This window comes from Leuciscus leuciscus (assembly GCF_965113295.1).
Source record: "Leuciscus leuciscus genome assembly, chromosome: 23".
Lineage (NCBI taxonomy): Eukaryota > Metazoa > Chordata > Actinopteri > Cypriniformes > Leuciscidae > Leuciscus > Leuciscus leuciscus.
This window is the reverse complement of record NC_138747.1, coordinates 441,569-458,578: the sequence shown is the minus strand read 5'-3', so window position 1 is coordinate 458,578 and position 17,010 is coordinate 441,569. Positions and strand designations below refer to the sequence as shown.

Sequence of the window (17,010 nt, the reverse complement as noted above, 5' to 3'; positions counted from 1 at the left end):
TTCAATTCATGTCTTTATTATGTTATTAAATTAAACTGATTTGGCTTAGAAACATAAACAGTTTTGAGTGAAAACACATGAAAATGATAGAGTACATGTCATGATTACAGTAATTGCCATATATTAAACAATACTCTAAGTTTATTTCTGCTGGAGATTCAGACGTTCAGTGTTCATCAAAAGTTGAAACACTTGCCGCTGGTTCTGAGTAGGTTCAGGTCTGGCAGGTCAATATTGCAGGTCATTCAACATATAGTTACAGCGATTCTTGTCTTAAATTGACTGAACAGCCTGGCTCCTGAATCCTGAACGCAGCGAAAAGGTCCTGGTCCTCAGGGAAAACTGCATCAAACATGTACAAGAGTTTCATCTGTGGGCTCAAACTATAGAAGCAAACAGAACCAGCCTCCCGGTGCAGGAACACGCCGAGTTTCCTGACGGACTCTGTTGGAACTGATACAGTTTTCTGGTTGTGATGAGCCTCACATACACTATCTGAGCAATATAAACTCCATGACATCTCATTGCGTCCCAGACACACTCGATCACTCGCTCCCTTCCTCTTGAGTCCCTCACAGGCCACGCCCACGTACAAGTCTGGCCCAATCACATCCACCGTAAAGAAGCAGCGCTCGGACAGCGCCGGGCGGCACAGGACCTGATTGCACTCGTCAAATCTCTCAGCATTATCTGGAAACTGCTGTTTCTCCCTCCGACGAGTGGCCACAGTGTTGCTCTCGTTCAGATGGAGGTATCCGTTAGCAGTCTGAGGGTCAAAGGTGAGCGTGACGCCGTCTAAAAACAGATTTATTAGATTAGCATCAACAATTATCAAGCGGTTCCCGTCAGCATATGCATGTGGGTAGAGGACATAATGTACTTCTGGGAAGTCATGTGTTACGTCCCTTTCGGTGGGTTTCTGTGTTTTATTCTGCTGTGGAACGTGTTTGTTTTTTATCCCGGACGAGCCCCCGATGTCACGTTACGCCCTGTCTAGGTCAAAGGACAAACATTCTTTGACCTATACGGGGTGTAACACATGCTTATTTAAATCATTTGAGATGGAATAATTCATTCATAATTACACTGGCAGGTTTTTATGACCTCATGTTAATTTAGAGAAACACATGAAATATCTGCATGTCTACAAACCTATTAAAATTAAATAGAAAAGGTGTTAAAAACGGTAAAGCCGTTACAGCATCTACAAATACATATCAAATTTTAGCCTTCAATCTAATTTTAGCCTTGATGGTGATTTGAAAACATTAATGAGCATGTTTAAACTCACATTTGTCGAGTCCTGGTTGGTGACCGCAGACTCCTCCAGTTCTAGTCAGAGAAGAGTGGTAAGAGTAGAACCACACTGTTATACAAGAACTTTTTTAAACATGAATATTATACTCAGGATGACAACATAACCTTATAAAACTCATACACTAAACAAGTACATAGTGCATAGTTTAAGTCCATTTGGGACTCAAGTCATGCTACAGTACCTCAGTGAGCACAGGTTTAGAGTTTCCTGTCCGATGTTTCCAAGATTATACCGCAGATCCAGCTCTTTCAGAGATGAAGAATTGGCTTTCAAAGAAGACACCAACTGATGAACTCCTTCTTTAATCTGACAGCCTGAAAGTCTATGAAGCAAAAGCAGTTTTTTTCAGATCAGCATATTGTCCCTTTGTCTGTGTTTAGACCCTGTTGTTTGCGGGCTAGCAAGGCTCGACAATAAGAACTAGTGGAAAAGTTTACAAATAGCACAAGTCTTGTGGCGATTTTAAACCATTCAAGTGTAAGACGATGTAAAAGAGAACTCTCTCTCAACCAAACACCAAACTGAGTTCTTCTATCTTCGGTGAGCATCCTCGTAAACACAGTCAGTTGTTTCTTAAGTGAATGCAAACAGTCCAGAAAGAAAATGCTTGTGTCAATTTATTAGATTCATGCATGAGATCTTTAAGGCCGCATTTACACTGCAGGTCTTGATGCCCAGTTAAGATTTGTTGGCTGATTTTTCTGATGACCATTAAAAGTGACCCATAATACAAGCTTTGGCTTTCCGTACCATCTTTAAAGGTCAGCACAACATTGAGTTGAGACTATTTCCTGCATTGCGCCATTGAAAAGAGTCATGGGATCACGGTTGGTGTCCACCTGATTTGACTTCATCGTTGCTTTTTCAGTGACGATAACTTGCATTGGCGGGAATATCCGATCTGTCCGCTTACATGGCAGACGCAAATGCATGTATTCGATTCATATCAGATTTATTTCCACGTATGAATGAGGCCTAAAACCGATCTGAGAATATCGGAATCCATGTGCTTTTATCCTGCTCACACGTTCGTGGTCATATCCGATCTGTGCCACATGGGAGCGGAAAAATGGAATTGGGTCACTTGAACCATGTAATGTAAATGCAGCCAAAGTGACAGCAAACCTGCTCATTGTTTATTTGATCTGCTCATTGTTTATTTGTTTATACTTTATTACTGACTGTTTACTTATGCTTATAATGTTTATGATATATTTATATTTAATAATGTTTGAAATTTATATTAGTTAGGCTTAGTAGATTTTGATGAGGTATTTAAATTTCACTGGTATCTACATTTTTTATTTCATAACCTTATGTAATAGTACACAAGGTTACATGGATCAAAAACAATTATAAAAAAATAACTTAAAATAGTTATTTTTGTGGTTAAAATGTGAACCAGTGGGCCAGTAGAACATCCTCAGCGTTGAGCCCTGGTTAGTTTGACTTACTTCAGAACTTCAAGAGGACAGTTCGCGCTCTGCAGTCCAGATGAGAGTATCTTCACTCCTGAATCACCAAGAGGATTGTCGTTGAGCTCCAGCCATTTCAGATTCATATTTTCTCCTAAAAGCACATCCCTGATCAGCTCCATGTCATGACTCTGGAGGTCATTGTGGCTGAGGTTCAGGATCTGAATCTGGCAATTGAGATTACAGAGCGCAGTGGAAAGATGGTTCAGAGTGGACCGTCCCAGATCATTGTGACTCAGATCAAGATGAATCAGGTGAGAGTTTGGTGACGTTAGGTAACACTTCAAGATCTCACAGTGCTGCTCTGTAAATCCGCTTCCTTTGAACCTGTCAGTGATGCATTCAAACGTACATTCAGCTTTAACCAAGAACATCATATGATACATTTTAAAGACATTTACTACATCTTAATACTTACAGAGCCTTTTTGAAGCTTGTGATGGCTGGGGAGAATCTTTGAAACCCTTCTAAAGTGATGTTGTACTTCCTGAGATCAAACTCATCGTGTTTCATATCTGACATTACAAACTGGTAAGCCAGAAGCGTGCACTGGAACAGTGTGAGGGGCTCTTTGGACCGTGAGCGTTCGAGATCTCGCATCTCCTGCAAAAATGACGTGTCCTTGAGCTCAACGAGACAACGGACAAGACTAATGCATCTCTCAGAGGACAGACCTTTCCTCTTCAAAGACTTAATGTACGTGGTCACCTTCTTGTGACCATCTGAACTACTGGCCCGTGATGGAGGCAGGAGTACTTCAAGTAGATCTCTGCTGGAATCGCAAGAAATCCCAAAGAGAAAACAGATAAAAAGATCCAAGTGTCCATTTTCACTTTTCAAGGCCACATCAATCACATCTTTGAGAAAATCACACAGAGACGTCTGCCTCTTTTTGGCTCTTATTAAATTCAGGGAGTCTTGGTTTCCTGATAGAAATGTGTGAAACACAAACAAGGCTGCAAAGAATTCCTGGACACTGAGATGGACGAAGGTGAAAAGTTTTGTCCTGATATATCCAAATTTGTACTCTGTGACACAGGTAATGACACCAGGATATTGATGCGCTTCATCAACAGTGATGTTATTGCTCATCAAGTCTTCTTCTCTGAAGACGACGTTCTGTTCCTTCAGCTGCCAGTATGCCAGCTTTGCCAGTTTCATAATCAGCTCTTTGTGCCGCTTGAGAGCGTCCTGTTGTGACAGTTCTTTCCCTTGATATTTTTCATGGCTCAACCCGGTCTGAATGAGCAGATAGTGGATGTACATTTGCGTCAGATTTGAGGGCATGCTCCCATCTTTATTTTGTCTTGTAATTATGTCTTTAAGAACAACCACTGAAATCCAACAAAACAGAGGTATGTGGCACAATATCCACAGGCTCTTTTGAGACTTTAGGTGACAGATGATGTCTTGGAATAGCTTTGGATCCTCAAGGTGCCTCATGAAGTACTCCTCCTTTTGCTCGTCTCTGAATCCTCGGATCTGTGTGATGTATCCACGTAAGAAGATCTCCCTTGGAAGCTGTCCAGCTGCGACGGGCCGGCTGGTGATCCACAGGTGAGCGGATGGAAGCAGATTTCCTTGTAGAAGGTTTACAAGAAGGACATCCACTGTGGCTTCTTTAGTTACATCCGACAAAAGGCTGCTTTGAAAGTTCAAATCCTTTTTAAATTCATCTAGACCATCTAAGATGAACAGAACTTTCCTATCACAGATCCATTCAGAGATCTGTCTCGCCTCTTTTAACTCAGGGTAAAAGACACAAAGCAAGTCAAATAGACTCTTTTCTCCTTCAAGCAAGTTCAGATTTCGGAACGGCAGCAGAAACACAAGCTCTAGATCTTGATTGGCTTCTCCGCTCACCCAGTCAAGGACAAACTTCTGAACGGTGATTGTTTTCCCAATTCCAGCAATTCCTTTAGTTAAAACGGTCTTCATGGCCATATCTGTGGATGGCTGAAGGATTTCCTTGTAGTTTATGAGTCTCTGAGCTGATGTGTTTAAATCATGTGTCGTCTCGATCTGCCAGATCTCATGTTCTCTATTGATGGGGTCAGTCTCATCATTGATGATAAACAGCTCAGTGTAGATCTTGTTTAGAGAGACCGACTGTGGTGCACTTCCCTCCAAAGTCTTCTCAGCGTCACACAGCATTCTTGATTTCATCTTATTCCTTACATTCTGAAGAATTTCTAAAAATCAGGACAAAGTTGGAAAGTCATATTATTAACAGGAGCATCACACTTATGAATGCACAGTGTTCTACAACAAGAGATCTTACCATGTTCGTTTACCGAGGGTATAGAGTGAGACACCAGAGTCTGAAAAACAAAACAAAAAATACTTATACATAAATATATATAACATACACAAATCATTTCTTAAATAAGCAACTGTTTCTTAAATTATCAGACACTCACCGCAATGATGTTAACATCACCATCTATATAGTTTCCTATCATGTTTGGAGCAAATATTGACCCACCATTCTTCTGGTCAATTGTGAAGTTATGCTGATTAGGGTTCTGAATTGATGGTTGTCCGAGTGATGTAGAATTATTATTATTATTATTATGCTGTTGTTGTGGAAGGTTGTTAGGCTGTTGATTTGTCATGTTTCCAGAATGTGTTTGAACGCTCAGCGTTTGAACGTCACCATCTGTTAAAAAAATTAACAATTAAATACACAACCAAAACCATGTAAATATTATAATAAAGCTTATTGAAGATTGAGAAACATATTGACTACTAACAAAGTAAATTATAAATCTTTTCCTACATTTGATATGCTTTTTTCTGATTTTTTTCACTATGGACTTGATCATTTTTAATGCTGTTTTCTTTCCATATTTTTTCTGTAGTTTCTTTACTGTGTCTTCCATCCTCCTTGTTGTTCTTCTCCAGCTGTGTTAACCAAAGACAAACAGTTAGAAGAATAAAATGTATGTACAATAGCAAAAATTATAGTTGGTCATTAGTAGTTAGGGTTAGATACACCTGCAGACACATTCATATATCGGTTCACCTGTTTTCATTTAGCATACACCAAAGTTCAAACATTCACTTTTTCAAAGGCCAGATAAGCTCATAAATATGGCAACCAAAGCCAAACGGAGAAAGGCAGCCAGAAATAACAATATTCTTCATATATATATATATAAAACGCCAGTTCAAAGTCAATGAATCGGCTGAGGCTGCAGGTGTTAGAGCACACGATGGACAGTGAACAGACGCACAGCAGGTTAAACCAGTTAAAACAATAGTCTCCGTTGAATTGGTGGGTGAATGGTAAATGGTTTGTGAATCAGTCTGAATGATTCGGACAGTTTACTCGCGTACTGAATCGTTTGGGTGTCCAGTCCTGCTCCTGGAGGGCCACTGTCCTGCAGAGTTCAGCTAAAGTCTTAGACTTAGACTTAGAAAACTTTAATGTCCTCAGAGAGGCAATTTGTTGTACAGTACAGACATATTGACACATAATCCACAGCATAAACATTATCCACATGCACAATATCATAAATAAATAAAAACTACTTCACATTACTTCACATATATTCTCAAGTCATACCCCTCCCCACACCTTATTTGATTGGGTTATTGCCATGGGAATGAATGAGTTTTTTGCTCGATTGGTTCTAACTTTGGGGTATCTATATCTACGACCTGAAGGGAGAGGCTTAAACTCCACTGAAAGTGGATGGGTTTTATCCATGCAAACCTTGTCTGCCTTCTGTGCCAATCTCATCAGGTATAGTTGGTACAGGTCTACCTGTTGTTTCCCAATGATTTTTCCACAGGTTTTAACAATCTTCCCCAATTTGTTCCTATGGGTGATTTTTGAATGTCCATACCAGCATACTATGCAGTAGGAGAGAATACTCTCAATAAAGGACTTATAAAAAAGAGTCAACATTTTATTATCAACATTAAAATAATTAAGCTTTCTAAGAAAATACAAACGTTGTTGACCCTTTTTAAAAACAGCATCAGCACACTGATCCCAGGATAATTTACTATCAATGATAAGACCAAGATACTTGTACTCCGTCACCATCTCTATCTCCTCTCCTTTTATTAGAGTCGGAGTGGGTGAGGGTGCCCCATGTCTAAAATCAAAAACCAATTCTTTAGTCTTAGATGCATTCAAATACAACTGGGAGGCTTTACACCAGTCAACAAATTCATGCAACACTAGACCATGTTCAGTTTCATCTCGCTCCAATAAACTAATCACAGCAGTATCATCTGCGAATTTAATTATATAACGTCCAGGATAACTACTGCGACAACAGTCAGTGTACAATATATATAATAGTGGTGACAAAACGCTACCTTGTGGTGTCCCAGTTGAAGTGAAGCGGACCCCAGATAATGTTTTCCCCACCCTTACTCTTTGTGGCCGTCCACTCAGGAAGTCCAGGATCCATTTTATTAGTATTGAATTTAGCTGGAAGTTGTCTCTAAGTCTATTTCCTAAAATTTGTGGGTGGATTGTATTGAACGCTGATGAAAAGTCAGCAAATAAAATGCGAGCATGTGTTTTACAACCCTCCAGGTGTGTATACAAATAATTTAAAAGCACTAAAATGGCATCGTCCGTCCCCCTCCCAAATCTGTAGGCAAATTGTAGAGGGTCAAGAGCATGTCTACAGGAATTCATGATGTATGTTTTGATGATCTGCTCAAATGATTTAACTACAAGAGAGGTGAGGGCGATGGGCCTGTAATCCTTGGGTGAGGATGGATGGGAGACTTTGGGAAGGGGGGTCACAACTGCTGTCTTCCAAAGCAGTGGAACCACCTGGGTGTCTACTGAGCGTTTGAAGAGGGAACAGAAAATTCCACTTAATTGTGCCGCACAGTACTTAAGCACTCTGCCTCCTATGTTATCCGGCCCCGGACTTTTTCGTACATTAATCCTCTCAAACACTCGCTGAACCATCTCCTCCTCGATGATCAAAGTACTCTCCGTCCCAGCATCGTCCGTCACAATCTGTTGCCAGGCAGAGACCTTATCGCTATCATTTATTTCAAAGCGGGTAAAATGTTCATTTAGGTTGTTGGCCAAAACAAGGGATGCGGTGTCATCCATATGGTCAATGTTTTTTTCTGTCTTGAAGGGGGCGTTTGCCATCAGCTTTATACCTGTCCATGCAGCCCTTGAATTCCCCGCAGCCAGGGTGCTCTGTATCTTATCCTTGTACTGACACCTGGCCTTATAGATCTCCTTGTTGACCTTCCTTTGCATATCTTTTCTGTTTTGTAAGCTTCCTGAAGCGAAGACTCTCTTTTTCTCATTTAGTATGTACTTTAGTTCTTTCGTCACCCACGGTTTATTGTTTGGGTACACCTTGATGATCTTAGTTGGAATGACTGCACTCACACAAAAGTCTATGTAACCCGAGATAGCCTCTGTCTGTTCGTGCAAGTCAGCTGAAGAATCCTCGAAGATGGCCCAGGATGTACACTCCAGGCATCCTTTCAACGTCTCTATACTGTCCGCATCCCACACCTGGATCTGCTTTTCCACAGGCTTAACCCTTTTCAAAATCTGTTTATAAATAGGTCTTAGAAGGACTGTGTTGTGATCTGAGCCACCCAAGGGGGCCCTGGCGCTGGATGAGTATGCCTTGGGGATGGAACCGTAGCATAAGTCAATGATTTTATTTTTTCGTGTTGGACAGGTGACATACTGTGAATAGGTAGGCAACGTTTTTTTGAGGGTACAGTTATTAAAGTCCCCCATTATAAACTTGGGCGCATCTGGTGAGATTTTATCCAATTCTTGGGTGATATTAAAAATAATGTCTGCTGCCTTATTTATATCTGCTCTTGGGTGTATATAGACAACAGTCAAAAATATTTGTGGGAATTTGTAAGTCCCAATTAAACACTCCAGGGGCCAGTTGCATAAACATAGCCATTATGTTAAGACTGTGTCTTAAGAACTAGTATGATCAACTAGAAGTTAGTTAGGGGTAATCAGTCTTACTGTTCGGTGTCAAATTAGACCAATCTACGTTTTTATGTTACTGACTTAAAAAAGTTATTAACAGTCTTAAAGAATAAAATTGGATGACTAACTTGTAAGACTAGTCTTAACAGTTTATGCAACTGGCCACTGAACCAGCCAATCAAGGTATTACTGGGCATACTAGACACATCCAGACAGGAGTGTTGAGGCGAGTTTGAGCCGAACTCTGCAGGACAGTGGCCCTCCAGGACCGAGTTTAGAGCGTTTTCTCTCAGTCAGACACGGCATACGTGAGATTGATAACGAAACTGTTCTGGACGAGTATTTTCCCTAATCTAACATGCATTCTATCATTTGGATCAATTGCAAAGGTATTTATTTATTGCACAGCACCTAAATCTTCTAATCTGAGCTGTCATTGGTCTGTCACCGTTCACTAGTGTCAAAATGTTTGAAATGACCAATCAAATCAAAGGAGGCGGGCTTTATGTTCACAGGAGCCGCTGAGAGCGAATTCCAGCTGATAACGGTCATAAAGTGCGAGATAAGGTGCAAGTAGCTAAACTAAACATTTCATATCTGATATAGCTGTTTTGAGAAATGTTAAACAATGACAAAAATAATCAGGCAAACTAATCAACTTTTTTCTAATTTCACCATTTTTAACTTAAAATAGGCCTGTATAATACATGTGATTTAATGTGAGAGGAGAAGAAACAAATAATAGAGCCATTTTCATCATATTAGGCATAAGATTAATAATTTTGTGAATGAATCTAATAAACATATTTACCTAACATCCATAGCCTTCAGTAAATTAAGGCTAAAAAAAGAACAACAAAGTTCCTTTTTAAGTCAGTAAAGCTGTTACGCCACACTAAAATGCCCTTGGACAAACTACATTAGGGCTCAGACCCAGGTGTTTACAGTGTCTGGCTCCGCCCCCGGCTCTAGCTAACTCTGGAGCGCTTAAAAGTGTGGGGCTCAAAAATAAGTGTCATTTGGAACTCATATAGTTATTTTTATAAAAAAATATGTTGATAATGATTAAAAACTTCAGTGCCCTTCAAAGGCACCATTTTAGATAGTTTGGCATGCAGGGATTGTGTGTCCATATGCGAGTGAGAGAGAGCGTCTGGTGCTCAGAAATTAGGGTGACCAGACGTCCCGAAAAATTCGGGACAGTCCCGAAATCTAAACTGTTGTCCCGAATCCCGAATCTGGCCCTAATTGTCCCGAAAATTATACTAAAGCAAAATCTTGAGTAGTTATTGTCTTATAAACATTAAAAACTGTCTGCGGAGGTTGAGGTCGGCGACACACTGCCTGCGTGAGTGACATGCGCGTCTCAGGCGCGCCTCGAGCCGCGCGGAAAACGCGTGCATGCTAGAAACAGAACCGACGCCAATTTTTCACGCGACACGCAAGCCTGCAAAATAGCAAGCAAAATAGAATAGGAAAAGATGTTTGTATGTCATTTTGACATGAAAACATATTAATAAATGACATTTTGATGTTTGAAAGTTTAAGTTTTTACATAAATGCAGATATAAATGTAATAAAAAAAAATATATGATCGATTTTCAAATATTGCACCTGTCAATACAGAATAATGACAGACTGTTGATCTTTGAATAAAAATATGTTTGGTTCAGGTTTGAAATTCATTATCTTTTATTATAGGCTACGCAGTCTGATATCATTGAAGCCCCCCATCCCGTCACCCCAGACCCATAAGCCCCTTTCACACAGAGATTCCGGAAAATACACGGATAAAGTGACCCGGGATTTGACCCGGGTTCGTTTGATTTTGGTCATTCACACTGCCAGTGATTTTCCGGAATCAGAGAGTGCGTTCACACACAACCCGTAAAAATGCCGTAAAGACACGTGACATCGATGTGACTTGTAATCTCAGCAGCGTCTTAAATTTGCTTATGAGCTGCGATCTCTCTCTCGAGAAACCACGCCTGTGCATTTGTTTCTCCGATTCGATCATAAACTTGCGCATTACGTACCGTTTCACAGTTGGAGAACGAGCCCGGCTTCAGCGTCATCACTACGACACGGCATTATTGCGGCTTTTGTTCACACAGCGCGCGTTCCGGGACTGAACACGGCAATGTTAAGCCCCTTTCACACAGCGCTTTGAACCCGGCAAATTGCCGGCAAATTGCCAGAGCGCCTTCTGTGTGAACGCAAACTCGACCCGGGATTTATGCCGGGATCGATGCCGGGTCGGGACCTAGTAACATTGCCGTGTTCAGTCCCGGAACGCGCGCTGTGTGAACAAAAGCCGTAATAATGCCGTGTCGTAGTGATGACGCTGAAGCCGGGCTCGTTCTCCAGCTGTGAAACGGTACGTAATGCGCAAGTTTATGATCGAATCAGAGAAACAAATGCACAGGCGTGGTTTCTCGAGAGAGAGATCGCAGCTCATAAGCAAACTTAAGACTCTGCTGAGATTACAAGTCACATCGATGTCACGTGTCTTTACGGCATTTTTACGGGTTGTGTGTGAACGCACTCTCTGATTCCGGAAAATCACTGGCAGTGTGAATGAACCAAAATCAAACGAACCCGGGTCAAATCCCGGGTCACTTTATCCGTGTATTTTCCGGAATCTCTGTGTGAAAGGGGCTTTACTAGGTCCCGACCCGGCATCGATCCCGGCATAAATCCCGGGTCGAGTTTGCGTTCACACAGAAGGCGCTCTGGCAATTTGCCGGGTTCAAAGCGCTGTGTGAAAGGGGCTATAGATACCCCCCCCCCCCCCCGCTCCCGAATTTCAGCCAATCTCATCTGGTCACCCTATCAGAAATACATTCTACAATGATATAAAAATATAAAATATTTCTTCATTAAATGCCTATTTTTATTCTATTCTTTAATCCACACATAAAATAGTTTTTTTTTTTTTTTTTTTTTTTTTACAATTCAACCTCTGGATACTGCGTCACTGCCACACACTTCACCAACCACACACTGACACATCGCACCGTAATCGCATAATATCACTAATATCACCTGCTCAAGTACTTGATGATGAGTTTCTTCTGTATTAAATAGCGAGTCATCTCAGTCAGATCGTCGCAAGATGTCAGGAATCCTCTCACACTGCTCGTGTTCACGCGCTCCATCGCTGCACTTGTGTGTGTGTGTGTGTGTGTGTGTGTGTGTGACTCGAACGATTCAAACTTCCAGAAAGCGCGCCAACAGCAGATGTGACGTGTCGAGAGGGCGTTCGTAAAAAACCCTTTCGATTCACTTCAAAAAAAGATTTACATAAACTTCCGTCTTCAGCATCTGATGATTCCCGATATTACAGTTTCTTTATTCCTTTATGACTCTGTTTTTCGGTTCAGCATTTGATATCAAATTAGAGGTTATGTTTTTATTGTTTTACACTTCTCAGAGCGCTTTCTGTTTGCTTTAGCAACTTTTTATTTTTATTTTAGATTTGATAGAGTATTTTATATTACAGCGAATTTTGTCCAACTGTTTAATACAGATGTGAATTTGTTTGATCATTTCAATGCTAAAAACTCTAGTTTTTAGTAAACCAACGTGCTTCGACATTAAGTAGGCTAATTGTTGAGTATGATCTGAAATATACTAAAGCAACAGCTACAATATAAATAGACAATGTGTGTTTCAGGACAAAACAACGAGTTTATTCTTCATGATAAGTCTGTTCTTACAGCAACTCCTCTAAAACACCACAGAGCTAAATTAAACACTGAAAGAAAGAGGATACTTTTATTTCGATTAATTTGTATTTGAATATATTCCTATTGTTTTAATAATAATAATGTTTTATCTACACATCGCTTTTGTAAACCATTACCCAGAGATCAGCTGTGGTGTTTCCTTCAGTCACCAGCAGATGGAGACAGATGACAGACAGCGTCATCACTGCAGCGCATGCGCAGAACACACACACACACACACACACACACACACACACACACACACACAGACACAGATGACCCTCTGAGCGCATATGAGTGACAGATGTCAGTCATTTTTCATCTTCTGAACATATGCGCTCATGGACATCCAGCAAAGTGCAGATTTGGTCCTTTAACCCTTTAACCCTTTGCTGAGTGCTTGGTTTAGCATTAGCACACTGATAAACGTCTCGGGTTACGACTGTAACCCTTGTTCCCCGAGAAGGGAACGAGACACTGCGTCGTCGTCGTGACGACACTATGGGAACGCCCTCAGCGTAACGCATCTGAAGCATGAATGAAATCTGTCCAATCCTGATTGGTGCTGCGTCATGACGTAGTAGATGACGGCATAACCGGAAGATACAAAGGGACGCCGGCACAAACACACGTTAGCTCCTTTGCGATGAAGCACGCGCTCTGCCCGTGATAGGTGTGGCGACGAGACGCAGTGTCTCGTTCCCTTCTCGGGGAACAAGGGTTACAGTCGTAACCCGAGACGTTCCCCTTCGAGGGAACTCGCACTGCGTCGTCGTCGTGACGACACTATGGGAACGCAATGCCCACTATGCCACACCGTAAGCACGCCACCCTAGTGTGAAGCTGGGAGACCAGGCACACTTAGGACGCGATCACTCTGGCGCCAGGCGTCACAGGGAGTTGCAGACTATAAAATCTTATGAAGGTGTGTGGAGTGGCCCACCCAGCCGCTTCGCAAATATCTTGAAGCGAGGCTCCAGAAAGGAGGGCTACCGAGGAGGCCATGCTCCTGGTAGAATGAGCCCTCACAGCTATAGGTGAAGGCAGACTGCGCACCTGATAAGCCATGGCTATAGCCTGAACAATCCAATTACTGATTGTCTGCTTGGATGCAGGCAGCCCTTTCTTGGGTGAACCAAAGCACACCAACAACTGGTCTGACTTCCTCCACTGAGAGGACCTCTCAAGGTACACTCTCAGGGCTCTGACCGGGCAGAGCAGGTGAAGTCTCCCCTCTTCCGCCGTCACGTGAGGTGGAGGATGGAATGCCTGAAGAACCACTGACCGTGCCACATTAAATGGCACCTTGGGCACATAGCCCGGTCTAGGGTGTAAGATGGCCTTAACTCCGCCAGGGGCAAACTCCAGGCAAGTTGGCATTATAGCCAAGGCCTGGAGATCCCCCACTCTCCTCAGAGAGGTGATAGCAAGGAGAAAGGCCACCTTAAGGGTCAGGTTCTTTGCCTCAGCCGACTCCAGTGGCTCGAAGGGGGCCTCAGCCAACCCTTCAAGTACCACCGCCAGGTCCCAGGTTGGAACTCTGGAGCGAGCCGCAGGCCTCATCCTCCGAGCCCCACGGAGGAAACGTACAACCAGATGGTGCTTCCCCAAAGGCCCCTCACCTATAGGCGCGTGGAAAGCCGCAATGGCAGCCACATACACCTTAAGTGTGGACGGGGTAAGACCGGCGGAGAAACGATCTTGGAGGAACTCCAGCACTGAAGCCACTGGGCAGTTAACTGGGTCCACCTCACGCTCTCTACACCAAGTGGAAAACACATTCCACTTCAGGCTGTACAGTCTCCTGGTAGAAGGAGCCCTGGAGCTGAGTAGGGTCTCGACAACATCTGCTGACAGGCCAGCCTCTAGGTACCGAGCCCCCTCAGGGGCCAGACCCAGAGGTTCCACAGCTCTGGCCGGGGGTGAAATATTGTGCCCCTGCCTGCGACAGCAGATCCCTCCTCAGAGGGACCTGCCACAGAAGGCCGTCCAGCAGTGCTACAATGTCCGAGAACCATACTCGGGTCGGCCAGCGGGGTGCTACTAAAAGTAGGCTGATCCCCTCCCGGCGGACTCGCTCCAAGACTCCCGGGAGCAGAACGATCGGGGGAAATGCGTACAGACGCAGCCTTGGCCACGTCTGCATCATGGCGTCCAGCCCCAGCGGAGCTGGATGCCTGAGAGAGAACCACAGTGGACAGTGGGACGTCTCTTGAGACGCGAACAGATCCACTTCCACTGGGCCGAATCTCACGCACATGGCTTCCACCACCTCTGGGTGGAGTCGCCACTCCCCGGGCCTCAGCCCCCGCCTCGACAGGACGTCTGCTCCCTGATTTTGGTCCCCGGGGACGTACATCGCTCTGAGAGACGACAGTTTCCCCTGGGACCACAGAAGGATCTGGTGTGCCAGTCTGCATAGAGGGCGCGACCTCAGACCCCCCTGATGATTCAGATACGCGACTACAGAAGTGTTGTCCGAGCGTATCAGGACATGGTGGCCGCGGAGGTCTGGGAAAAAGCTCCTCAGAGCTTTGTAGACCGCCAGCATTTCCAGGCAGTTGATGTGCCAGGAAGAATGCCGGGTCTCCCACAGACCTCTCGCAAAGCGGCCGTCCATGACCGCGCCCCAACCAAGTGAGGGAGGCATCTGTTGAAACGGTTTTCCGGCAACATGATGCTCCCAGCACCGGTCCCTGGGACAGGAACCAAGGTTTCCTCCATATGACGAGAGAACGAAGGCATTTGCGCGTTACCCTGATCATACGGAACGGATTTCCCCTCGGGGAAAACCCCTTGGCTCTCAACCACCACTGTAGGGGTCTCATGTGTAGCAGGCCAAAGGTATGACGTTGGACGCTGCTGCCATGAGCCCCAGCAGTCTCTGAAACTGCTTCACAGTGAGGTTGTGGCCTAGCTTCACTCTGGAGACCATCGCCCGTATGAATTCCACCCGTGCAGGAGACATTTGTGCCCGCATCGTCGTGGAGTCCCATACCACTCCCAGGAACATAGTCCTCTGGGAGGGCGTCAACACGCTTTTCTTTGTGTTGAGTCTCAGCCCCAAGCACCTGATATGGGCTAGAACGACATCTCGATGCCGAACTGCCATATCGTACGACTTGGCTAATATTAGCCAGTCGTCGATGTAATTGAGTACACGAATGCCCTGGAGTCTCAGCGGAGCCAGCGCTGCATCCATGCACTTGGTGAAGGTGCAAGGGGAAAGAGCTAGGCCAAAGGGAAGAACCCGATATTGGTACGCTTCGCCCCCGAAAGCGAACCTCAGGAACTTCCTGTGACATGGAAGGATGGAAATATGGAAGTATGCGTCCTTCAGATCTATCGTGACGAACCAGTCCTCGAACTGGATCTGACTCACGATGGCTGGAATTGTGAGCATCTTGAACCTGAATCTCCTCAGAGAACGATTCAAGTGCCTGAGATCTATTATTGGACGCAACCCCCCATCCTTCTTGGGAACTATGAAGTACCGGCTGTAGAACCCGGACTCCCTGTCTGGCAGAGGAACACGTTCTATGGCCTCCTTGACCAACAGGGATTGAACTTCCTGTTCCATAACCCGAACCTGCTCTGAGCCGACCACAGTCCAGACCACCCCGTTGAACTTCGGGGGAGGGGAGCTGAACTGCAGTCTGTAACCCAGCTCTACAGTACGCAGGGCCCACGCAGATATATTCGGAAGCATGACCATGCGCCGAGATAATCTACTAAGGGAACCAGCCTCTCAAGGCTGGCCTCGGGTGTCAACCGAGCCTCATTCCCGACCCCCTGAAGCGGCTGACCGGCAGGGAGCAGTCGAGAATGATTTTCGGTGTGCGGACGCGTTCGCTGCCCAGCCGCAGGTCTTTCTAGAGGCGGCTGGAGCGGCGTGCGTGCGCGGGAAATCAGTGTGGCCCGAAGCGTACTGGACGGCGGGAACACAGCACTGATTTCCTGAGAGCTCCGGGGGGAGGCGACCTCGATCGCTCCACCCCGGGGGGGACAGCTCTGAGTGGTCCGGCCGCAGCTAGGACCACCTGGCAGAAGCCTTCTTTGCCTAAAGGATCGACGGTCCTCAGATCGACCTTAGGCTCAGAAGGCTTGCCGCAAGAGCGCCGTCTCCTTTGCCAGGCTCCCTCGGGAGGGGCGCGGGAGGCGACACTCTTTTTGCACCTGTCGGTGCGAGGCTCAACATTTTAATTCCTCAAAATGAAATGCAGCCAAAAACACTAGATAAGTGAAACGGTGGTAGGCTGAATTAAAATATATAACTTCTCAAAGTCAGATAATATTCCATCATTTTAATTCCATTAAGAATTAAATGCAGCCATAATCACCAGACAATACTGTTTGTTTAGTTTAATATTTATTTAAACGGTTTCGTAATCTATGTGCTGCCTCGGCAACGCGAGATTCGAGCCGTCGGTCACAATATATCGGCTTTCATCCCTCGAGAAGAAAGTCAACAATTGCGAGGTTGAAACATCCGACAGCGCACGGCTTTTTTCTATGCACGCGCGCCGAGATATT

The 17,010-nt window shown here is 44.4% G+C and overlaps 1 protein-coding gene across 1 annotated transcript; it reads right to left on the bottom strand.

Annotated features, from left to right (window-relative positions):
- On the bottom strand, positions 1–11,928 carry LOC309487857 (protein NLRC3-like). The gene is made up of 9 exons (XM_082155778.1): positions 11,795–11,928; positions 5,573–5,697; positions 5,214–5,452; positions 5,075–5,114; positions 3,212–4,985; positions 2,773–3,120; positions 1,500–1,640; positions 1,292–1,332; positions 1–795 (listed from the first exon to the last, which is right to left on the bottom strand). Exons 1-9 carry the CDS (start codon positions 11,905–11,907, stop codon positions 257–259), a joined length of 3,360 nt encoding a protein of 1,119 aa, XP_082011904.1. The 5' UTR covers positions 11,908–11,928; the 3' UTR covers positions 1–256.
- Positions 11,929–17,010: the final 5,082 nt, after the last annotated feature.